Here is a 24,361-nt window from a genome sequence, read left to right on the forward strand (position 1 = left end):
CTCGAATAATCGTATCTCCTTTTCCCAAATTGTCCATTTTTATGTGTCATCTGACCGCGAATTGGGGAGAAATTTCTGTAACATTTTTAAAAGCATCTTTAGAAACTTTAAAGAAAACAATATTTGTAAAGTTTCCTTAAAAATGCTACGTTTCTTATCGCCTTACTTGACGATTGCCTGATGTGATTTCTTGATTTGTACTCGACCAATTGACATCAAACTGTCTAGAAAACTTTAATACTCTTTTTGTTGTAGTTCGCACCTTAAATTAATCTAAAATAATTTTTCATCGAATCTTGAAACGCTTGGAAGATGGAAGGCAGGTTTCAGAACGCTGCCAAACTTTTAAAAAAACCGTTCGAAATTATGTCAGTTATTTGAAAACTTTCCTCCTTTCCATAGTTGTACTTGATCGCCTATGGCGTGCTCAATTTTGATATTTTCTTTCTCAACAAATTTCTGAAATTTGTCTATCGCGACTTAAAGCATGCAGAAAGTGTGATACCAAATGGCTTTGTCGTTGGATGACAAAAGAATCATAAAGTTAAGAGACTTAAAAATATGCATAAAGTTTGATAACAGAAGATTTTATCGTTCAATGATAAAAAAGAAAAGTCATGAAATCAGCCGAACAGCTTTAGAAAAAAGACTCCTCTCAGCGTAGTTATCGACTTATTTGATTGTTTGCAGGAAGCTCAATTTTAATTTTTCCTTTCCCAACACAAATTTGTATAGCTTGTCCAAATATGACTAAACGTGTGCGCAAAGTTCGATAGCAAAAGATTCGGTCGCTTGACGATAAAACGGTATCATAAAAGCTAGTCTATCAGCTAGAAGAAAAAGATTCGTATTCGAGTTATCGTCAAGACTCTCGACTTCGTACGTACATGAAATATCGCGACCGGAAACTCGAGCTTCCTGAGCACTCGAAGCTTCGTTTTCCCACGTTCCTGCGGAAAAATCATGCCGCCGGAGCTTCCTCGGGGAAATCAACAGAATTATCGGTCTATTTTCGCGCTCGTCGTTACGAGTATTTGCAGCTGGCGATGGAAATTGAGGATAATTGATGGAGAAATTTCGAACTTCCGCCTTAACATTCCAGGCCCCGCCGCTGTTGTATACGAGGACCATGAAAACATCGAGGCGAAACAGTCTGTACAGAAAAACACATTCCATTATATTTACCTCTTGATATTTAATTAAACAGGAATTTGTTTCTCGATTACCTACAATATTTGATATAGTGGAACGAACTACACTGTGTATGGTTTCAACGTTTTCACGATATTCTCGTCGACGTTTAAAAGCAATTTAGGCAAAATTGGAGTTTGCAGAAAATCGATACAGTTCATCCATTTCGGATTTTTGATTTTAATGCGCCGTTTCAACTGCAATAAAATGTTCTGTGTATTTGCTTTTAATAACTGTATCGCTGGGTAACTGCAAACGAGATGTTTCATGAATTTGTTTCAAACATTTTGAAAGTAGTCTACTTAATGAGTAACGATTATAACTGCTTAGTCATTATAACTAATTTATAGTAATTGGACAAAAGTAATCCGATTAATGATCAACGACTGCAACTCCTTAGTTATTGTAACTATTAGGTTGGCGCGTATGAAATGTCGGATTTTTTAAGCGAATATATAAAACTGCATATCTTTTTTCAAATGCTGTTTATTTAATCAAAATATGCTGCGTATGCTTCAATACATCTTCCCAACGAGATTTTAATGCATAGATGCCTGTCTTAATACTATTATAATAGCTTACAATATAACAGCTGAAAATATTGTAATAATTATCAATAAATCTTCATACAGATATATTCATCTCTAAAAAAGCAGAGTACATATCGCTACAAAATGAAACTTAACAAAGTCGCGCAGATCTTCGCATAATTTAATTGAAAAACGATCGAATAAAGTAAATACATTCAGGAGAAAACAACGAACCAAATCTCACTATCGGTATATTAAATTTGTGTAATATTCGAAGGACCACAAAATTGAGAGTTCACGATTACCAGATACGATATTATCGGTGCATCTGGAACCAATGAAATGGGGGAATTAGAGCAGCATTAAAATTTGATCGCAGAAGGGTTTGCAAGCACCACCAGGTTGTCCCAGATCAAGTAGCATTTAGGCAGATCGATTAGCAACCGAGTTAAGTCGATGCCGGCCGGTTTAGTTAACATCTGTCCAGAGGACTGTTAACATCTGGCCCCGGCGAGAAGCGGCACGCGTGCCACGGCCGGTCTTATCGGAGCGTTATCGGGGCGCGCAACTCGCCGAGGAAACACGCACGACAGGTGTTCAGTGATCACGAGACCCATCTGCGCAGCCGCCTGGTCGAGACTCCCGAGGCTTTCGAGGCCCTCCATTGTGTCTCGGCGAATATCGGAGCACAGGGTTTTGCGTCGGAGCCACGGGAGAGGAACGAAACTAGTTTCCACGGCAACCTCGGCCACCGATCGGCCATTCGACCTTTTCGCCGGTTTTCACGGCTATTCGTTTATGCGCCTTTAACACCACCGGTATACTCAACATCAATCCTTTCTAACAGACAATTTTTTTCACATATTAATCCTTTATAATATTCAAATTTTCGCACAAATTAATCCTTTACAATATTCAATTTTTTGCGCATGTAATTAATCCAATATAATATTCAATTTGTTGCACAAATTAATCCTCCAAAATATTAAATTTTTTGCACTTGAAATTCATCCTTGGAGATATTCAATTCTTTTTTATCACGGAGGTCCAACAGCATTTTTACTTTCTCTTTGCAACGAGTAATCTTTTAGTTCAACGACTACTAGGAAGCTAGCTTTCCTTTAATACTGATTTTTGCGAAATAATGTACGAAAATAAGAATTTTAGTCACAGTGTTCAAACGTTAAATTCTAGTTAACTTGTGCGCGTCTTCGAAATCGTAAACGAGGGAAACAGGACGCTCCGCCGCTCGGCTTGCGCGATTTCCTCTCTTTCGTCTCTGTCTCTTTCGGTTGTTCTCCTTTTTCGGTCTTCTGTCGCCGTGTGTGCCTCGCGGTGTATTTTCTTTGCGGAGTTACGGTGCGGCTAGGTCCGCAGATCTGTATTACAAATTACGAGGAGGAAAAACGCGAGCCGACCACAGCGACCGCGAAAAATATCGTTCTCCACGGATATTCGAAACTTCTGCGGATATTCCGCGCTGCGAATCCGCTCGGCGAACTCGTCCGGCTCCCGTTCTTCGACGCCGGCACGCTCGAACAATTTCTGATCTTCTTAGGTATCCGCAGAAACTCTTTGGCAAATGATGTTTGTTCAACGTTACTGCGAGTTCAAAAACCGTCGCGATTTCTTAACGACGCCGTAGGTTTTCAATTGCACGGTTGTTAAAAGTTCATTCATGTCGATTGATTACTTAAGTAGGTTCGGCAACAAGATCGTGGAAAAATCATTTTATTGAATGTATTAGAAACGAATTGAGAAACAATTTGTTAATAATAATAATAATTTGTTACTACAATTATATATTTTTACAAAGATATTAATACCATAGTAGCTGTAAATCAACAGTAGATTCTGGGAAAGTTTAACAAGCTCTAATTTGATTGATTACTTTCGTCTGATAACAAGGCGTGGCAAGGGGCGGAGTAATTTACCTTCCACTTGGGTCACATCAGAGACCTTTGTGTAGAGTTACAATCGAATTACTATAGGAATTATAATTACAAAGTAATTTAGTCACATTGTAATTCGCAATTCAAATCTCCATTCGGTTACATTACAATGTAATTCGCAATTCAAATCTCCATTCAAAATTGTATTACAATGTAACTCGTAATTCAGATCTCCATTCAATTATATTACAATGTAATTCGTAATTCGGATCTTCGTTCAATTATATTACAATGTAATTCGTACAATTACAAAATGTTAAGCAATCGAATTACATCAATTACGAATTACTATGTAATTGAAATACGACGCAATTGAATTACGAAATTGGCTTGCAACGTCGTTGAATTTCAATGTAATCGAATTAGCACAACTTTGGATCACATATTCCACTCAGCAAACATTCTGCAGCTGTAATCCCGTTTTCCAAAATCTAGCAAAAAATTATAATATATATATAATTATAATTATATTATAATTATAATTATAATATATATATAATTATAATTATAATATATATATAATTATAATATATATATAATTATAATTATATTATAATTATATATATATATATATATATATATATATCCACTGAGAAATAGCTTTAAGCAGCATCCACTTATTCCCATTGGTTGCTCTCGACCAGTAGAATCACACCAGGCAGTAGGGTGACGTTAATGGACCTCCCCCTTAGATCACGTGTTCCTCTGCGCTAGTGTTTCACTCCTATAGAGCCTAGTGATAAATTTCAGAGTTTCTCCTGAAAAACGATAATATCACACGGTTGATCGCGCAGCGAATAAAACACAGATAATTCGTTCCACGAGACAAAACGACCGAGAAAGTTGTTCGAAATTAGGATAGTTGCAGCGGCAGGGATGTTTCGTTGTTGGTCGTCGCCCGGGTACACGTTCGCAGGCAGATCCGAAGCTCGGAGCTACAGGAAATCTGATAAAATCCGGCCGATTCCCCTCGAGGCTTAAAGCTGCTTTCAGCTGACGGTGCACGAGTTAGAGATTTAAGTGCCAAAGACAAGTCGCTCGAGTGACGACGATACTCCTAGTGCCGCGGAGCGACGCGACGGCCGACCTGCCGGAGAGAAAACTAGCGTGTCGTGATGTAGTTCACTGTAACAGTGATTTTAAAGTTTTTAACGCTGACGCGCGACGTCGTTGAACATTCTGGAGAACTTCGTTGCAAGCCCACGGCAAATACACCGATCGACTTGCAACTTCCTGCAACTTCGTAAGCAACTACAACACTCTAAAACGGGTCTTCCCTTTTTTAAAGGAGTTTTTGTTGTTGTTGTTATTACGCTACTGATCCTCTGGCGGGGTCGTTAGCGTACAAATAACGTACAAATAAGATGCAGAGTAAAAGAAGAAGGAAAGAGAGAGAAAAATGATAGCTTCGTGATATCCAGTTTTCTATATTTTTATGCTCGTAGATAGCCGGCAGAAGAAATTGGAAGGATCAGGTGAAATATGAGGATAGAATAGTAGAGCAATCGTGCTTTTGGAACAATCGTGTACGTTGAAAGAAAAATATTTGCTACCCTCTCAGTGGCAGAGAATGTGCCACTTAGAATCAATATTTTGAGTTTGTTTTAGCCGTGTATCTTGGGGAAGCAAGATTTCTCAATCGATAACTCTTGCATATTTTTTCGAACTGTCAGGTGTTACAAGACTCGCCCTGTAGAACGTGAATAAATGATTAGGATCGAACGATCGATTCTTTCCCACGAGATGCCCCGAGACACGGAGCAACCGCAACTCTCGAAAGTAGACCGAACAGTCCATGCACCTTGTAAAATTGCAACCAAAGAGAATAATCCCGCTCGTCGTCGTTCGCGAACCGACAATCGATCCTTAGCTTTTCAGCCGATAAAAGAAACGTCTTGTTCCTTCGAACCCCTTTTGTCCGGGGACCTCTCCGCCACGAGTGGCTCTCGTTTCCGCTTCACGGTGATTCCCGATCGGCGGCGAACGGATCCCGGTAAACTCTCAATTAGCGGTGGACTAAATCCGATCCTCTCATCCGTTGTCCTAGGGCATCGCTGCCGTTCCCGTCTACCCTTTAACCGACATCTTATTCCGCGGCTAGCATCGCAGGCTCGCGATTATTCATCGCGTTGTTCATCACAGGTGTGCTCGAATAAAAGCACCGGGCCAGCAGCAGCCAGTAGCAGCCGCCGTTGCTATTGCCACTGTGTCGAGATTGGTCCCGTAACGGTACCCGCTTCGGATCAGATGTCCCATTTCTTGCGATTTCCTCCGACAAACGCTCCTGACGCTGAAAGCCCCGTAAAACGAGACACTTACCTCTTCGGCGCAAATTTCTCCGCTACCGACTCTGCGCTCGATCGCTTCTCGAGCGAAATCCGCGCGTATTCGCCATTATTCGATGTTACTGCTGTGGTGCAGCATCGGCGATGTCGACCATTTTTAGCGCCGATTTTTTACAGTGGCTAAGTTGTTCGATACCGCCATTGGTTGCCAGATGTTTAGGCATAGTCGGGGGGGGGGGGGTGACTAATTCCTGTGCCTTTGGTTTATTTTCTGACTTAATTAACTTTATATTTATTGGATAGATCATTATTTTATTTCGTTTGTTCTTGCATACAAAAATCATTTTATTTTGTTTATTTTTGAATTAAAAAATTATTATTTTATTTTGTCTATTTCTGAATTGAAAAATTAGTTTATATTCTTTATTTTTTTATATCTAGCATCAATTTTTTTAATTGTGTAGATGGTTTTATTGTTTCGCAGTCTATTTGCATTGTTTAGGTTCAGATTGGTCAGCTCTGAATTTTCCCATCATCTTGACTCTGATTTTTAAGCCATTAGAACCTCGATTAGCCAATTATGTCTGATAAATAGCTGAATCTAGGACGATCCATTTGTAACAGTATCATACGATTAGTATGTAATCCTTATGTTCTCTTGACTAGCTAGGATAATCCAAGTTCTACTGTATTTACTTACCATAAATTATAATTCGCAGCCATTATATTGGATCTTTATGCAGTTTAAAGATTTTCCAAGTTTATAGAAAATGAATGTTTCTCCAAGTCTATGAAAGTTTATGGAGAACTAAAAATTACCAACTTTGTGGGATATTAACATCTTCCGAATCTATGGAAAATGAATATTTTCCAAGTTTATGGATAACGAACATTTTCCAGACATTTCGAAGGACACCATTAGGAGAAGCATTCTGGCCGAGCGAATCGCTAATCTCACCCCAATCGCGGCGTAAAGTCGACTTCTGTGGCGGCCTGTTGTTTCGATAGCAGGTTCCTGCGAAAAAATCTAGGGGAACGTTGATCAGAGACACACTCCCCATTATTTGCGGGACAATGCGACAAAGAAAACGTGGCGCTGGTTTTCTGTCCCCGAGAGCCGAGCAGACGTCGTCCGAGAGTGTGCAGCATCGCGGAACAGAAACCGGTCCAGTGCGCAGAACCGACAGAGGCCCGTTCCGGAGGAGTCTGGTCCCTGGAAGGTGGCTGTGGTCGATTTTGGTATTGTCTCTGCCAGAGCGGAGGCTTTCGCGAGAAGGTCTGCGGGGACGAAAGCCCGGTCAATATAGAGAAAGGCGATTCGATGGAGACAGGTGTGTTCTCTTGGAACGGTGTACTTTTCGGGAGAATCGGAGCTACGAGACAAGGTGTCTCCGCGGAGAACACGGGGACCGAGCAATTTCTGAAATGCTCAGCCACCTTGAAGCGGAAGCAGATAAAAGATATAGGGTATCTGAGTTGAGGACAATTCCAGGGTCTGCAGTGCGCCGGGACCTTGATTGTGAGAACAATAGACACCAGAATTCTCTGCTGTCCAGAAAGAATACGAGAACACGTGAACGCGCGCGGTTCGGTATTGTTTGATGTAACTGTAAATCTGTGCCGATAAGGCAGAACCATAAACGGTCACACCTGAGTTTCTATACAAAGATTTCTCAGCTAAAGCAGATCGCGTGATTACCTCTGTTATTTTTGTGGATATTGAAAAGCTTTAATAATACCAGAACTGTCAAGTCCTATATGCGCAACTAGTAATACATATTGTTTTATATTAATAACAAGATCGGATTTATTTAAATTTTGTACGATTCTTGGTATGCTTGTGGTTAAAGAAGTTTTGTGAGCCAAAAATTTCTCACCGAAATATTTTTATGATTTCAATAACTGTGAAAGAAAACAGTTGTTCAGGTCAGGGATATCTATAATATGGTAGTCATTATTTTTTTTGAAGCCGGAAAAGTGTAGTCAGAAATAGAAGAGAAGTACTCAGAACAGTATAGTCAGAAGTAGAAGAAGTACTCGGAATAGTATAGTCAGAAGTTGAAGTACCCAGAACAGTATAGTCAGAAGTTGAAGTACTCGGAAGAGTATAGTCAGAAGTTGAAGTACTCGGAAGTATTCAGAACAGAATAGTCAGGTTTAGAAAATATCTCCTCAGAAATAGAATAAATAGTAAGAAGAGTACAGAGACAGAGGTAAAATAAGTGCCAGACGACCTAGTCATTGGTAAACTAAGGGCGAAGTAGGTTAATCAGAAGCTGCAAGAAGTTTAATTGGCAGAAGAGCGTCATCAAGATCATGCGTGCGTCATGCCCACGCACCATGACAATTTAGCAACTCCGCGGGCATGCTCCTATCAGGCTCCGCGAGAGTCGCAGCGTGGATCTACAGCGAAACGTAGAACAATGGAAAATCTCCACGGAATGTAAGAATATTCCCAGCGACCCCTCGTCCCGCGCAGCCTCGGCTCGCGGTCGAGGATGAGCTTTCAGAGGAACAATGCCATAGTCTGGTAGACTGTTACACAACCGACGCGGCGTTTGTTGTCGGTACGAATCAACGAGATGGGTTAGAAGGAGAATAAATCGCGCTAATTGTTCGCGGAGCCGATAACTCATCGTCGTCCGACCGCCGGGTCAATAAATGCCCGAGTATGTTTACGCGACTCGGGCACCGATAATTTGTTCTGTCGCGTTTCTGCAAACATTTGTCCGCGGAATACTCGCGCGAGCCGTAAATATCCATGGCGGATTACAGGCCGCGCATTTTACGAGATTCTCGACCGCGTTTCTGCATATTTAATTGCCCGGCGGATGCGCTTACCAAATTGTCGCCAATCGCGTCATTAAGGGTGGACTTGAACCTGTGTCGGTTAAAAAAAAGAACGATTCTTTTTTGGTTCTTTAAAGTTCTAAATGTTTAGAATTTTATGTCGTAACGATATTTCGAAATTCGCACATACGACGAGTGAAGCTAAAGTTTAAAAAATCGTATTTTATCAGAGAGAAAAAGTTATCTTTAAAATTTGTTTCGTTTTTCTCACATTTTTCAACCTAACCGTCACGAAATCTCCGGAACTATACATATAGAACATATAGTTTCATATAATTTATAATGATTTCATTATTTTGTACGTTTTTTTTACTGAGACTTACATCTATATTCTCTCAGGAAGGCTGTAAGACTTTTATCTTGTAATTATCTATAAAAAAAAAGATCAAACTTTACTTTTTTCTTAAGGCCTCAGGGTGGTGTTCTCTCTTAATTAATCACAATAAGATGATTCCGTTGCCAAATTTGTGCGAACTGTTTAGAAGCTATCAAGAATGTATCTACGTGCATGAAAATTGTCTTCGTACGAAGCTTCGTTTCCCAGAAAATCGAACGAGGTTCCTTGGCAACGCGTGATACTAAATAGAGTTATGCTACTACTCGTCTGCCTATCGCTCACCTATTCTACTTGCGGCCGATCGCTCGCTTGTTCTACTTGGAACCGACTTCCTCGGAAACTCTGCCTTTCCATGACGATCTTCTATGAATTCGCAATGCCTAAAAATTTGCTAGCAACATGTTATTTTATTTCATGATTATTTGAAATATTATTTCAAATAACATGTTATTTTGTTTTGTAATTTCTTGAAATATTATTTCAAGTAACATGTTATTTCATTTCATAATTATGAAGATAGATTTAATATTCAGGGCTGGTTTTTCTTGTTCATTATAATATTCAGCATTATTTCTTTTGGCCAGTTTGAAGTAACGGAATAATTTATTATTTGAAATCGCTTCACCCCAAACTGGTCGATATTATTTCTATGTTCAAGTAACCGTATAAAATCAGTTATTTCAAATAGTTATATTTCAGTTTTATTTCCAATCAAAGCCCAGATCTGGCATTAATCCTATAAGGGAGCAATATAGTAAACTCTCCCAAATTGTCCCTTAGCTTGTACGCAAAAATGGGCAATTCAGGAAGAGGAGGTACGATTATTCGCGCCTCGTGTTTACAGTTGCCGATTGTGAACAACTATAAAAACGAGCCAGAAGGCTCGAACAATCGTATCTACTTCTCTCAAATTGTCCATTTTTGTTTACGAGCTGAGGGACAATTGGGGAGAGTTTACCGTAGTCCTGATTCGAGCGAGAATAACTAATTTGCACGGTCGATCGACGGGGTGGAAATACGAAGGGGAGTTCGGCGGCCAGGCGAATGTTTGGGAAATTGGTTCTAGCCCCGACATTTCCGAGTTCCATGGTGTTGGTAATACGTTTCGCTGGAAACCGTGGCGATGTGCGCAGGCACACCGTGCACACACTCGGTTTTTTTCGAGTAGCCCACACCGCGGCCGCAGTCTGCCGTTGACTGCGGCGCGTGCACGTGTAAAACACCTTTAAAGTGCAATCGTCGGTTCGTTGACTCTGCGCCGCTTTCGTAAGCAAAGCGTTCCAGCCGAAACAGAATTTCCATGTGCGCGACGGAACGAACGTAACACCCACACACCGTCCTGCTCGTACGGACACGCAACGTTTAATGGCCGCCGAGGAAAGCGTTCCTCCGGAAGCAAATCGCCGGTACCCCGAAACGCTAACGAACTCCTTTGATAACGATATTACGCAGATTACTAATTAATAATCCAACCAAAGTGATCCCCGAATTCCTATACGCTTGCGAAAGGTCTCCGGTTGGCACAGATTTCGGTTAGCTTCCGATTCGCAGAAACGAGGAACGCCATTATACAGGCTGACGCAAAATTATATTATTTCCGGGAAATGAAAACATTGACCAATGAGAAGCGAGCTCGTCTGGCGCGGAATGAGCGGAACTGGGCTTCGACCGCTCGTTGGCTCGGTCGTTCGCCAAGGAAGAAGTTACTTCGAATGACCTCAAGAACCCTTCGTTTCCTAAAAGTAACACATTTCTGGAACACACTGCATGTCCAATCACCAAAAAATTCTTAACAGGATCAGTTAATTTGTAGCTCGATCGAAATTGTTACCGCGCGAAGTTCAGTAAAAGCGATTATTTTATTTAAAAGTGGACAGATCGTTCGACGGGTGGATTCGTTTCTTCCTTGATTAAAACTGTTACTACGCCTCGTTCGATCGAATCAATTGTTTTATTTCGAGTTGGATAGACCATTCGGCGGGATCGATTAAATCCTTCTTCGGTGAAAATTGCTACTGCGTATAGTATTTAATTGAATCAATTACCTCGATTAGAGCGGGGTATAGCCTGTCCAGCAGGATGAATGGATTTCCCCTTCGTTGAAAATTTTTGGTGCGCAGCATTTGACCAAATTCGTTGTTTTATTCACAACTGGTTGGATGATCGCTCAACATGATGAACGAATATTTACTCCGTTTATAATGGTTGCAACACAGTCAACGGTAAAATCAATTATTTCATGTAGCACTATATAGACTGTGTAACCGGATTAAATTATCGCCGTGTAACATTCGCCAAAATGTACGATTCAATTCTGACCCTGGATAGTCTGCAGAATAAGTTGTCGCGCAATATTTATCAAAATTAACGACTCGATTCAGACCTGCATAGTCTACAGAATAGGGTGAGCTAATATCTTCGCCAGTAAAAATTGATGCGACACAATATTTACCAGAATGGGTGACTTCGTTCCGACCTACATAATCCGCAGAACAGACTCCGTCAATCAAAATCGTTATCACTGGACTACGGATTTGATGCATTTATGATAAAAATGAACATTTCTACAATTTCAAAATATTATTGTGTTACTGTCATGAGAATGATTAAGAAAACAAAAATAAATGCCTACGTAGTTTCTACATCTTGTGGTTAACGAAGAGAATCTTTATTTTGCATAAAAATCGGCAGTTTAATTATTACACGAAAAATATGAACGATTTAATTCTGAACGAGAGATATGAATATTGTCAGAAAATCAGAAATAAAACTTGTCGCCGGTACCGATTGCATTAATTCCGAAGCAGACAGGCTACGGGACCGGAAAATCGAATTTTCCAATTTTCCGCGAACAAAGTAAACCGTCTCCAGACATCGTTAGCACGGAATCGAATTACATTTCCGGCGTTGCTCCGGAAGTCGTCGGCCCCATGAAAAAGCGGTTGATTGCGCGTGTAACGAGCGATCAGGGAATCGTTTCTGTTGCTCGTTTCCGCCTTGACCTTACGCACGATCCGCCGCGCCTTAACGAGCCCGAGTCTCGCGATTTATATTCCGCGGCTGTTGCCGCGATCCTAACGGAACGGAATTGTCAAAACGTATTACGATTCCAAGCTCGCGCGAGTGCCGAGACACCGTCCTCCCCCGCGGCTTTTCTTTCGCTCTTTCTCCATGGTTCGGCTTTAAACCGCGGTCCGTGTGGCGTGAGGGCTCTCTCTCTCTCTCTCTCTCTCTCTCTCTCTCTCTCTTCTCCGTAGAATTTTTCTTTTCTTTTGTTCTGCTCGTCTAGCTCTCCGAGAGAGCGCCTCTCTTTGATGCCGCGCCGCGGCTCTATGCAACAGGATCGTGAAAAGCTTCACACGGAAACGCTTTCCGCGAAAACGCCGGCTTTTTTGCTTCCGTCGCACCGTTGTCTCCCTTTCGTCGGACGCGAAGGGAAAACTTCCGACGCGCGATTTCCAACGAATCTTTGCCGTGTGGAAATTAATGGGGCAAATCCTCGCCCATTGATCTCGATGGGAGATTCACGTTTACCAATTTGAATCGTTTCGTTCCTCACTCTCGTTCTTGACGGTGCAAAAAAGTAAAAAGCAAAAACCAGATGCGGAAACATGGATTGGTGGTGATAGAAGAAGATACAGAGGAGAATTCACCGTGAATGCGACATTATTACCGTTATGTCAGAAATTGTGAATCTTCCTATAATAAGATTATACTTGTTTTCTAACTATATTATGCATAGCATAATAGACTATGAATTACTAGACTGTGGAACTTAGATAGATAGACTTAATAGACTATGGAACACTAGACCGCGGATTTTTCTATGAAAAATAAACATTATCTGTACTAATTACAAGGAGCTACATAGACGTTTATTTCTTTTCTGAATAATTTTAATCAGCTAAAAGTAATGCAACAATCTTCCCAAAATTCTTTGTATATATCTACTATTTTGTATTCGATCTACTTATTTATTTTTTATGGTTAATAAATTGCGTAAAACAAACCGGCGACAACGATGCGCACTTCTGAACAACGACCACACTTATGCGACAATCCGATGCCTCCAGTTTCACGGCAACAGCCGCATAAGTAACGAATGGATAACGTGAAACAATGCTCGACCGGAATTGGAGGGAACAAGTTCACCGGTTCGAGCGTGGCCAGTGTATTCGGCGTCGTTCGACTGCAACTAATTCACGGTTTCGCGGGAATCACGCTGGCACGAGTCAGCGACCATGATCGCCGGTCCTGTATTTAGCGTTTCGGACAGCGGCCACTTCCGGCCGGATGTTCATAAGACACTGCGCCACTCAAACCTGACCCGCGCGTCCCTGTGCCGCTCTATGCAAAGCAAATATCGATCGCTGGCAATGCACCGAGTTGCTTGGCTCTCGCGATGCGGCGTTATCTTGTCCCGTTGTTTGTGTTTTTTTCTTCCCCCCCCCCCCCCAGCGTCTGTTGATTCAGCGCCGCGATACCCGGCCCTCTTCCTCACGTGATTATCGAGCAAAAAAATAGCAATGCTATTCCAGGGAAATTGGCGTCGGCTATCTCGACGACGCCTTGCGCGAGTCGTTCCGCCGAAATTCCGTTCGCCATTTTTACTCCTGCCTCGTACAGATAATACTGTTCAAACGCACACAGGTTTCATTTTATTGATCTCTTAGTCTATTGCGTGTACTAATTTATTCTTGGAATTGTCCGGTCGTATCCGTTATTTGAAATTCAACTATTTTGTCCGTCGCGTTGAAGTGTTGCTGGTAACCCGTTAACAGATTATGGACGCAGTTATTCATTACAATTGTCTCGTACAATTTTCCATTTTTTGTCAGACAAATTCTAAAGTCTCATCTGTGGTAGTAACAATCTTCGTGGATCAGAAATAAATAAAGATTGCATCGAGTGTTATCGCACTTGGTGCGTTGATATATTTTAAGAATTCGTGCAAACCATAAATGCATAAAGACGCGCGGTTTTGTAGCCATTTGCACGGCATTGTTTTGCAAAGCAGTATTTACATTTCATCTAATTTATTGCATTTTATGTAGATGCAATTGGGTTTCGTGACTCATACTATAGTTATGCTATAGTTATATAAACATATATATAGTATACTATAGTTATATAAACATTGTTTTCGAGAGGTTTAATGACCAGAGTAAACTTCAGATTTGTATGCAAAATAAAAGCGTCGTGCGTCGACCACAGTGGGAACAGAGACTACTTCAGTGATAAAGCTTCCTATTTCATAAATGCATAAAATTTGATTTCTTCGAAATTCATTGTTTTCAAACCATAACGTTTTCAAACCACAAGACTTATTGTATATGGTTTTTTATACACATATTTACTAGTAAAATCGATCGTTCAAATGTTTAAAAACCATTTTCTCCTAACTATGAAAAAGAGAATTATCATGGTATTTGCACAGTCTCTTGTCTGTTTTCCTATCTAAAATCGCGTCTTTATAGTTACAACGAATTATTAGAAACACTGTTAAATGAACGCTATTAAAAAGGAATTTAAATAGTTTGTAAATTTTGTTCACAATAATATCAATTGTGTTAAGGATATTTTTCCCGATTTCATCGTAACTTAAAAAGGATATTTTCCATCTTTATTTAATGTCAGCATTACTTTATCAACCTGTTCCATTACGAATGAAACAGCGTCCATATTTATACACAAATGTATTAAAGAAAACCAGAAATACTTTAGTTTTATTTTGCGACAGTTCGGACAGGTTTCTTCGAGAATAGATCGTAAGGCAAACGGTGTTCGCCGGGGTTCGCTACGAAAAAAAAAAACTGCAAAAATCACGACTCTGGCGGTCGCATTCTCTAGAATGTGCTGCATATTTCATCGTCGACCCTCTCCCCGTAAAAGGGAGAAAACGTGGCGCGATCAGGTCCGAGCGTATAATTCGCACGGTCGGATCAATGTTCGCCACTAGGTTAATGCTATAACGGTCTAGAAACAATCGTACATAGGCCTTCCCGAAGAACAAACAGCTCGTTATGCGGCCCGCAACGAAACCGGAATCGAAACTAGATCAAACGCCATTCTGATTTCATTAAAGGAAGAACAAGGCGAGCGGGGGCGGCGGGTACAAGGGGTTGAAACACGGTCAGATCGAGCGTGACATTTGCTACGTCGTTGCGCCAGTTCGTACGTCTCTCGGAAATTCGATTTCTGAGGACGATTCCACCCTCGATTCGCCGCCAAACAATTCTCGGCTGGTTGTTTGCAAAAATTCGCCGTATGCGCCGGTAACCGTGTTACGCTTCCCGTTCGAATAGCTGCTAAACAACGAGAACAAATCGAACATCGAATTCCATGGTCTTGTTCCGCTGCGGTAACCTCGATGCCTAGAATCTCTGGCTGTTTGAATAGAAATCAAAATTTCTTGAACTGCGTAGAATTTCACGGAGTATACAAAAGTTCGCGGAGAGACTTTATTCTCAATGACTATTTCTTTTTTTGTGCTTTCATTACATATTTCGATTATAGTTACTGAGAATGTTGATTTACGATCATTTTTAATATGACTTAGTAATTTTAACTGAAATATATTATTATTATATATATTATATTATTATTATTATTAATATAATATAATATATAATAATTATATTATTATTATATATATTATATATTTTATATTTATATGTATAAGGGTGGTCTATCTAAACGTTTCTGCTCAAATATCTCCTCCGATAATGACGTTGCAAAAGATTTCTGTTATGGAATTTGACTGGTGTCAAAAAACAGTAACTGCAGGATCATTTTGTTAAACTGTAAGCATAGACAGTTCTCACGAGCGAATTTAGGCTTAGATGTCGGCCTAATGCAAATCAGGGGAGCCGGAGCGATATTATTTTCAAGCGTCAACGACGGTTATTGGCGCAGATGGGTATTTCTCGGACGGATACGGAGACATGATACGCGGATCAAGAGCAGCTGTAATAAAGTCGAGAGAGAGAGAGAGAGAGAGAGAGAGAGAGAGAGAGAGAGAATCCACCCAGCCTGATCCGAGCCGATACGGAGAGCCATTTCCTCATCCCCAACTGATCCGACGACTATACAGAGTCGCGAAATTGTTCGTAACGGCATTAACGTGGAAATTCCAGATGTCATGAATTATAATCATTCGAGCCGACTCGACTCAGGCTTGGGTTCGATTCGACTCGGCAACCGAATTTCACCGTGTATCATTATTGCATCCGTATCGGGGAACGTCGTGCAAATCGGTCCGTAATACCGTTGGCTGTCCAAGTGGAATCCACTCCTTGATTTGCGTCAAGAAACTTTATTACTACGGTCTTATCACCGAACACACAATTTTGCGGTCCAACCGGCTGGGTTATGGCAATTATGCGCCGCGTGTTCCCTTCGAGTAGCGTGTCGTTAACTGTTATGGTCGATGGTTTACAAAGTATCGACGGATTCAGTTCACAAAATTGTTTCTTAATATATCGCCTAACTGTTTTTCTTTCGTTCATCGCTTGTTTACTATCGTCCACAGCTCTTATTAATATTTCGAGTTAGTATTAATTGGTAGCGTTGATTGCACGACTTCATTCCTAGGAAAATTCTGGTATGCATGGAATTTGCTTTTAACCAATTACAGTAATGTCTCCCTAACTGAGCTGTTTTCGACGAGTATACTCGTCATTACACAAAACGTTCATGACGAGTATACAAAAATATTTGTCACGAGTATACTCGTCAAAAACAGCTAACTAGTTATTCTTAACTGTTTAAGAAGAATATGTACTTTGATATTCTTTATTAAATTATATATTTTATAAAAGTGCTCTATTTGAACAAACTATGAAGAAAAACGAACATATACTACAGTACAGTTACAATAAGTTACAAACTTTTCAAATAAATTGCAACAGCCAACTGGTTAAAAAGTCCAATGTTCGAACGATCGTTATTGTTGCTGTTACGACACCATTACATAATTCATTGCAATTGTTTATTAACGGTTAGTGTATTATTCAAACAGTTTTCAAGATAGTTTATCGAACGTGTCTCTTACTTGCAAGCTTGTAGCCTGTTTTCACCTTCCACCGAGGCATGATTGTCCTTTAAAAAAGGTGTGTGTCAGATAATTTTCCAAAGGCTGTCTTGCATGCAAATGTCATTAAAATCTACGTGCCACGCTCGCGTGACCTCCCTGGTTACTTTCATTTATAGTGACCTACATATTTGTTCGCACAATCTTCACGAACCTTTATGCATTTATAATTGCAAGGAGAAACTTTTCAGTCCACAAAATAAACTTTTCTAATTTTTCTGAAGGACTGTTATTCGTTCGATTCTATTCTTTTTTTAAATCAATTAATATAGAAATAGAATAAATGTAAACTTTGTTTACAGGTATAACGATGTTAATAGAAAGGAGTATAACATTTGCTCTTAAATACTTCTTGGTGGTAGTTCAAGAACATAAAATAATAATAGTAGTTCCGAAAGACGTTTTAAATACTTAGGTACCTTTAAGAACACAGTGGTGTACCTAAGTACTTCTTAGATACTCTCAAGTATCTTTAAGAACACAATGATATTCCTAAATTCTTCTAATTTATTTCTTAAGAACAATACGGTATTTTTAAAAACCCCAGCACTTACTGGTTGCGTATACTCGGCTAATAAACATAATGTTGTTTCAGATACAGACGAAACGCGAGCTGTTCTTCAAGGGGGACAACACGGGACTAATATCATCGCCAACTGTGCCGTCGGTCCCACCCCCGCAGCCTCCGTCTCAGGCCCCGTCGTCGGTCAGCACGTCGACGACAACGACCACGACGACGACGTTGGCATCGCCAAATACGGCGCCGTCTATCCCGCCGACCGGCTACACGAGCGTGAACTCTTCAGCGGCGCCGATCACGAAGCCCCGACTACCTTCGTCGACGGTGATCCTGAACCAGAACGATGGCTCCGAGATCGACAGCAATAAACGGGACTCGAACAGGACCAACAACGACACCAACAAAGAGGCAGCGGTCCTCCATCACCCGCGACCCACACCGCTGACCAAGCCGAAGGAGCTCGACGGATACGTCGGGTTCGCGAACCTGCCCAATCAAGTCTACAGAAAGGCGGTTAAGAAGGGCTTCGACTTTACCCTAATGGTTGTAGGTCAGTGGCCTTTAATCAGTCACACCTTATCGCGCATAAAAGGAAAATATCAACTCGCCTAGATTGTTGTTAAATGTAAGAGTAGTTGGAGCGGAGATCCTTTGTAATGAATTTGGTTTATTGACATGAAAGTATCGAATGAAGACAATTTAAATGTTCTGTTAATGCAAATATCCGCGGTCTAGGCACAGCGAACACGACTAGATCTGTCTTCTTGTATTGTGGAAATAGGGTGAATGAACTTCAAGCAAAGATATCCCATGGCACGCAGTCCTCTTTTAATAGAACTGTTTTAATCATACAGTCACAGTGTTGGTACGTGGAATTTGCTAGAAATGCTTGTGTAAGCAGAATGATTTTTATGCTGAAGCAGCATCTATGCTGTGCGAATCACTGATACATGTATTGGATTGTAAACCGTGTCCTTGCGTTCTTGATACTAATTTAAAAATCTTAGCCCTTGCTACTCTGAGAATAGTGAAGCATGCTTGCTAGCAAACGAACAAATTTTGTACATTTTTATGCGATATTATGTATACATTAGATTATTAAATATTAATACTTATTGTAAAACTGCATCGAAATGCAAAAGTACTGTCTCCAATAGCTAGAATGCGGTTGTCAGTAATGCTTACTGTGTTGAAAGAATCTATATTCCAATAGACATTCAGCCCATAACGTTTCAACTCCGAATGCATCATAAGACACGCTAAGGGAGAAATAGGTTGAAAAGTATACCGAAAAACGTTCATGAGAAGAAAAAAATCTGCGGAAAAGCTGACGAACGAGGGTCTGAATGGGCCCAGGCGTGACAGACTGCGCAGTCGTCCATAACATTCCCCGGTTTCCAAGGGTTAAAACCATCCACTCCGCTTTGCCGTGTATACTCTGTTTATTCTGAACTGAACTGAATTCGTTTTCGCGAATGGGACGCTGCAAAATTGCGTCGCACGACGTCCTGCGACTCCCTTCATTAACGTCCATTGTGTAAATGGACGTACAATGGCCGTTTGTGTGTATGTGTATTTTTTTTCTCTCCTCCTCCTCCGAGGTTCCCGGGATCGAGAGACAAAGAGATCCCCGTTCCTCTCCGGTTGGTATTTCAATTTCGCCGAGGATATTGCCTTATGAACTTCCATCTGCTTAACACGTGCAGAACTCGCTCGTTTCACCCGGCTGGATTAGGGCTGTCTTCAAGTAGCAGAGGCTCTCATTTGCATTCCATTTTGGTACTCGTACCCAGTTAACCGCTGACGAGATAACTCGTCGATTCCGTTCTCTATTGCATAGACGATGTTAGCGAAGAAACCTTTAAAAATTCGATATGTCATCGCACGCTTCTCCGCAATTAAGGTTCAAAGAAACCGACAGAAAATGTCACCCATGTAGCATTTTCAGAGGGTGACACTGAAACTATCTTAACACTATTGAAATTACAGAGGTCACTATAAAATCTGAATGCTCAAAAATGTTTCACGAGTCTTTCGTCGTCTTTGTTGAACTCTAAATGCAAAAATCTCAAAATATTTCAGATAGAATGAGAATATTTCTTTCATCTTCATATCCCTATCATATCCATAATGGTTGAGACTAATTATTTTTAATTTCCTTAGTTGGATGATTAGTACAATTTGTTTGATAGATGAATAGGCAAGCGATGAAAGAACCGTTGGGCAAATCCCATTTGTTTATTCTATACCCACCGAGAGAGAGAGAGAGATGTTATTCGGTAACAGTGAGTGCAGTGGTGCGAAAGTTATCGCGACGACCGTTCGTTGGGATGAAAGTTTGAAATTTGAGAATATAGGCGGTCCGCGACTATTATTAGCGCCGTTATAAACGGCGCCGTTTTCTCCGTAAATAGAGCAATTGAAGTGCTTAGCCTTGAGAAAGAGAAGGCGCGGCACTTTGGCCAGTTCAAGGTACCCAGACTGAAAGGTCAGGGCACCGTTTGGTATTTAGAACCGTGGCCTGAAAAAAGGTTCCATTGGCCATTACCACGAACCCCCAAAACATTCTGAGTTATATTTTTAAAAAATCTAATAACTACATCTTATCATTACTTTTCCAAAATACTTCTACTAATTTTTTACAATATTTTCTATCGAATCTTTGTATAAAGGATGATTGGATATTTGTTTAAATTATATCGAGCCTTTGTACAGAGAGTGATTCTCAATGGAATTAACATTTATTTTTATAATTTTCAGGGGAGTCTGGATTAGGCAAATCGACCTTGATCAACTCGATGTTCCTCGCTGACATATACAGCGCAGAGTACCCAGGTCCTAGCCTTAGAATTAAAAAGACTGTAGCCGTAGAAACTAGCAAAGTGTTGCTGAAGGAAAACGGTGTGAACCTTACTCTGACTGTTGTCGATACACCAGGCTTCGGCGATGCGGTTGACAATAGCAATTGGTAATTCGGAACACGTCTCTATAGAATGTCTTTATATGGAAAAGTCTGTGATTTTATAGCAGTACATTTTGATTTCAGTTGGGTGCCAGTAATCGAGTACATTGAGTCCAAATACGAGGAGTTCCTGAACGCCGAGTCCCGAGTAGTCAGAAGACAGATACCGGATAGTCGGGTGCATTGCTGTCTTTACTTTGTCGCACCCTCGGGCCACGGCTTGAAACCATTAGACGTTGAGTTCATGCAACGTCTTCATGATAAAGTGAACATCATACCTGTCATTGCGAAGGCAGACACCATGACTCCGGACGAATGTGCTCACTTTAAGAAACAAGTATGTTCATGACACACACAGTTCCCCGTGTCATGCGTTATTACGCACATAGAATTTCCAACAGCATTCTTCATAACATGAACTTGATTCTTTAAAACAAAATTATTTGTTCGTAAGAAAAAAATGTTATTTATTGTATAATATATGTACAATTACATACAACAACACTTCATAAAATCGTGTTTTGTGAAATATTTCTGTCACTTATGGAAATGAGATTTTTGTTTTCATTTGTTTAGATTTTAAACGAGATCGCACAACACAAGATAAAGATCTACGAGTTTCCCGAAGTGGAAGAAGAGGAGGAGAGCAAACTGCATAAAGTTCTTCGAGATAGGGTCCCGTTTGCGGTGGTGGGCGCGAATACCGTCGTTGAACAAGACGGTAGGAAAGTTCGTGGGAGGAAGTATCCTTGGGGAATCGCGGAAGGTGCTTACTTTAATAAATTTAAAACCGACTTACTACAGAACATACCGAACTGACATCCACAGATTCGAATCAACTTTGCTGGGAAGTAGCTTCTACAAAGATTTTTCCTTTGTCGTCCATCCAAAACAGGAAATTGCATTAAACTTAAAAAGCAATGGAGCTAGAAGAACTTTTTAAATACCAGAATTATGCGCACTTTAAAAAGGAATCTAATTGTCTATCCCTGAATACAAATTTTTAAATTTAGATCTGTGGAAATCACATAACTATGTTGCCTTGTAGGGTACGGTATTGATTATTTTAAGCTTCGATGCAACTCACGACCTTTTTTGTTCGGCAGTGGAGAATTTGGAGCATTGCGATTTCATCGCCCTTCGTAACATGGTAATCAGAACACATTTGCAAGACTTGAAAGACGTGACGAACAACGTGCACTATGAGAATTTCCGGTGTCGCACGTTGGCTGGCGTTGGCGTCGATGGAAAGCCAACAAAAGTCTCAAATAGGTAAGTGTACACAATATTCAAGCTCTATTCAGAGAGGACATCGTATACTTTGACTAGAAAACGGAACTGTTAAGAAACATGTCGTTTTTGATATTAAAAATGCGCGTTCAGGTCAGTGAATACAGGTCGATCAATAAATACAGAACAATATACAATATGGAGAATATAACACCATGATCCTGTAATAGGTTGATTACATCAGTTTACTTTTACTTTTTAGCGCAAACGATTACAAATGCTTGTAGCCTTTTTTGGTTTTTACTGTGAAAATTTCGAAAAGCTTGTGCATGCAAACTATTAAGAGATCTAAAGATCAAGCAAGGTGAAATTGTTGAAATAATATTAGCGGTCTCGTTCAGGCGCGTTTCTAGAAATAAGCTAGAGAGGAAAGTGCTCCTGAAAACACATTTTCCAATGGTACATCCTCTACTTGAATTTTAATGCTGGTTTCTTATTGGTTAGTTTGTGCCCCCCAGGAGTGATGAACAGTTTCATGACAGTGTGGTAAGTCTTTCAATAAGGCCAGGGTATCGTGTAATATAGTTTTGTGTGCACAAGCCTTGTCCAGTTACCATTTACTGCGTACATAGTCTAGGTGTATTTAGTTGGGAGGGGGGAGGGTTCACACCATTAATTAATTAATTAATTAATTAGATACACCATATGTGCATTTCATTTAGGATAGATAACTTATATTGGCAGTGAACCCTCTGAGTCAATCATTTAGTTTCTGTAAGTAGATTGCATTAGAAAATATTTTTCATGAGATTTGTATTTTCGGTTTACCAAAATCATGTCGCTAGCTGCAGTTAACGACATCGGATATACCATACAAATCTGCCTGCTTTCTAGAACTAACTTTTTAAAGGCATACTCTGTGGCCCAATTTAATGACACTTAAGTGTAATATGAAACTCGAAAAAATAGTTTACATATATTCTTTTTTAACAAATATTAATCATTAGATCGCAGAACATGACAAATGATATACACGCATAAAATCTGCAATACACTGACCACATTTATGGGATGAAAATAATCCACAATACGAACATTGCAAAGTCAAGAGTTATTTCTATATTCCGAATGCAAGTAATGACTGTTAAAAAATATTTGTACATTTTTCCATGTTTTATATTATATCTAAGTTTTATTAACATCAAAGTTAGTGCCTTTCAATGAATATTTTTACTCACCCGATAAATACAATTCTAACTGTTTGCCCCTGCCTTTGCGTGTAGATAGATTTAAAAGAACACACACACACACACACAAACGAGAAAAAATGAACAAGAAGCAGAACAGGGCTTTGAAAATTAAATTCTGCGAAGTTATCCTAAATTCAAATTATTCTCATCTATTTTATAGGAACCCGTTGGCACAATTGGAGGAGGAGAAGAGGGAACATGAAAACAAAATGAAGAAGATGGAGATCGACATGGAGCAAGTGTTTGAGATGAAAGTCAGAGAGAAGAGGCAGAAGCTTAAGGACTCTGAAGCGGATGTAAGTGTCGTTGCAACTAAATTTCAAACGACCAGAGACCTCATTCTCTAATAAAAAAAAATCTCTAATAAAAAAAAATTACAAAAAAATTGCAGAAATGCACTATTAGGTCTTATAATCATTGGGTACAGTTCTCTAAGCTTGGACGTAATTATTTGAGTTGGAGATTTCTTGATTAAGCAAGGTAAATGTATTTCCAGCTACAAAGAAGGCATGAGCAGATGAGACGCTCCCTGGAGCAGCAGGTCCGCGAGCTAGACGAGAAAAGGCGAGCATTCGAGGCTGAGAAGTTAGCATGGGAGCAACAAACTGGTCAGAGTATCGAGGAGCTTCGCAGACGCAGCCTGGAAGCCAATTCAAAAGAGTGAGTATTGTTCGACCACAACAGATCCGCTTTTTAGTTGTTGGTATTACAATGATCGTTACGTTGACCATTCTTTTCGGTGTGAAACAATATTGAAAATAGAAACCAGCCGCTTCCTGCACGAATGGACAGGTATTACCCAAAGAATACGTAGCTTTAAACATCGTTTATCATATATATATTTATAGGTAAATGGACAAACCGCTTCGATGTCAGCTGTGAATACTTCGATAAATCAGTTTGTTCTTATACAGAATTAGAATTTTTGTCGAGTCGCTTGAATCTTTGCTTCAGAAAATCGTTTTCTATAATGTGCCACAAAAGCTATTTATATAATTCAGAGCTTTGCAATAAACAGTCGCATACAATTTCGCTGCTACTAATCAGCTGGACATAATTAAAAACATGTGAGAGTTCCATAGACGTTGATTCATGACATAGCTTGTGCTCTAATTGCAGGAAACAACTAATAATCATTAATGAGCATGTTCAGTATAACCGT

At 40.1% G+C, this 24,361-nt stretch overlaps 1 protein-coding gene across 10 annotated transcripts in view; it reads left to right on the top strand.

Moving 5' to 3' along the window:
• pnut (septin 7-like protein pnut) overlaps positions 1–24,361 on the top strand; it is a 72,937-nt gene that overhangs the window by 37,883 nt on the left and 10,693 nt on the right. For 8 of the 10 annotated variants that reach the window (XM_033468200.2, XM_076518564.1, XM_033468201.2 and 5 more), the window contains 8 exons: positions 17,833–18,307; positions 20,518–20,725; positions 20,804–21,056; positions 21,296–21,485; positions 21,826–21,991; positions 22,454–22,495; positions 23,360–23,495; positions 23,696–23,859. In XM_033468200.2, the coding sequence (XP_033324091.1) occupies positions 17,833–18,307; positions 20,518–20,725; positions 20,804–21,056; positions 21,296–21,485; positions 21,826–21,991; positions 22,454–22,495; positions 23,360–23,495; positions 23,696–23,859 (1,634 nt within the window). The remainder of the gene's footprint in view (positions 1–17,832; positions 18,308–20,517; positions 20,726–20,803; positions 21,057–21,295; positions 21,486–21,825; positions 21,992–22,453; positions 22,496–23,359; positions 23,496–23,695; positions 23,860–24,361) is intronic. The other 2 variants (XM_033468196.2, XM_033468194.2) reach the window with 1 other exon arrangement.

Source organism: Megalopta genalis, chromosome 2 (assembly GCF_051020955.1).
Source record: "Megalopta genalis isolate 19385.01 chromosome 2, iyMegGena1_principal, whole genome shotgun sequence".
NCBI lineage: Eukaryota > Metazoa > Arthropoda > Insecta > Hymenoptera > Halictidae > Megalopta > Megalopta genalis.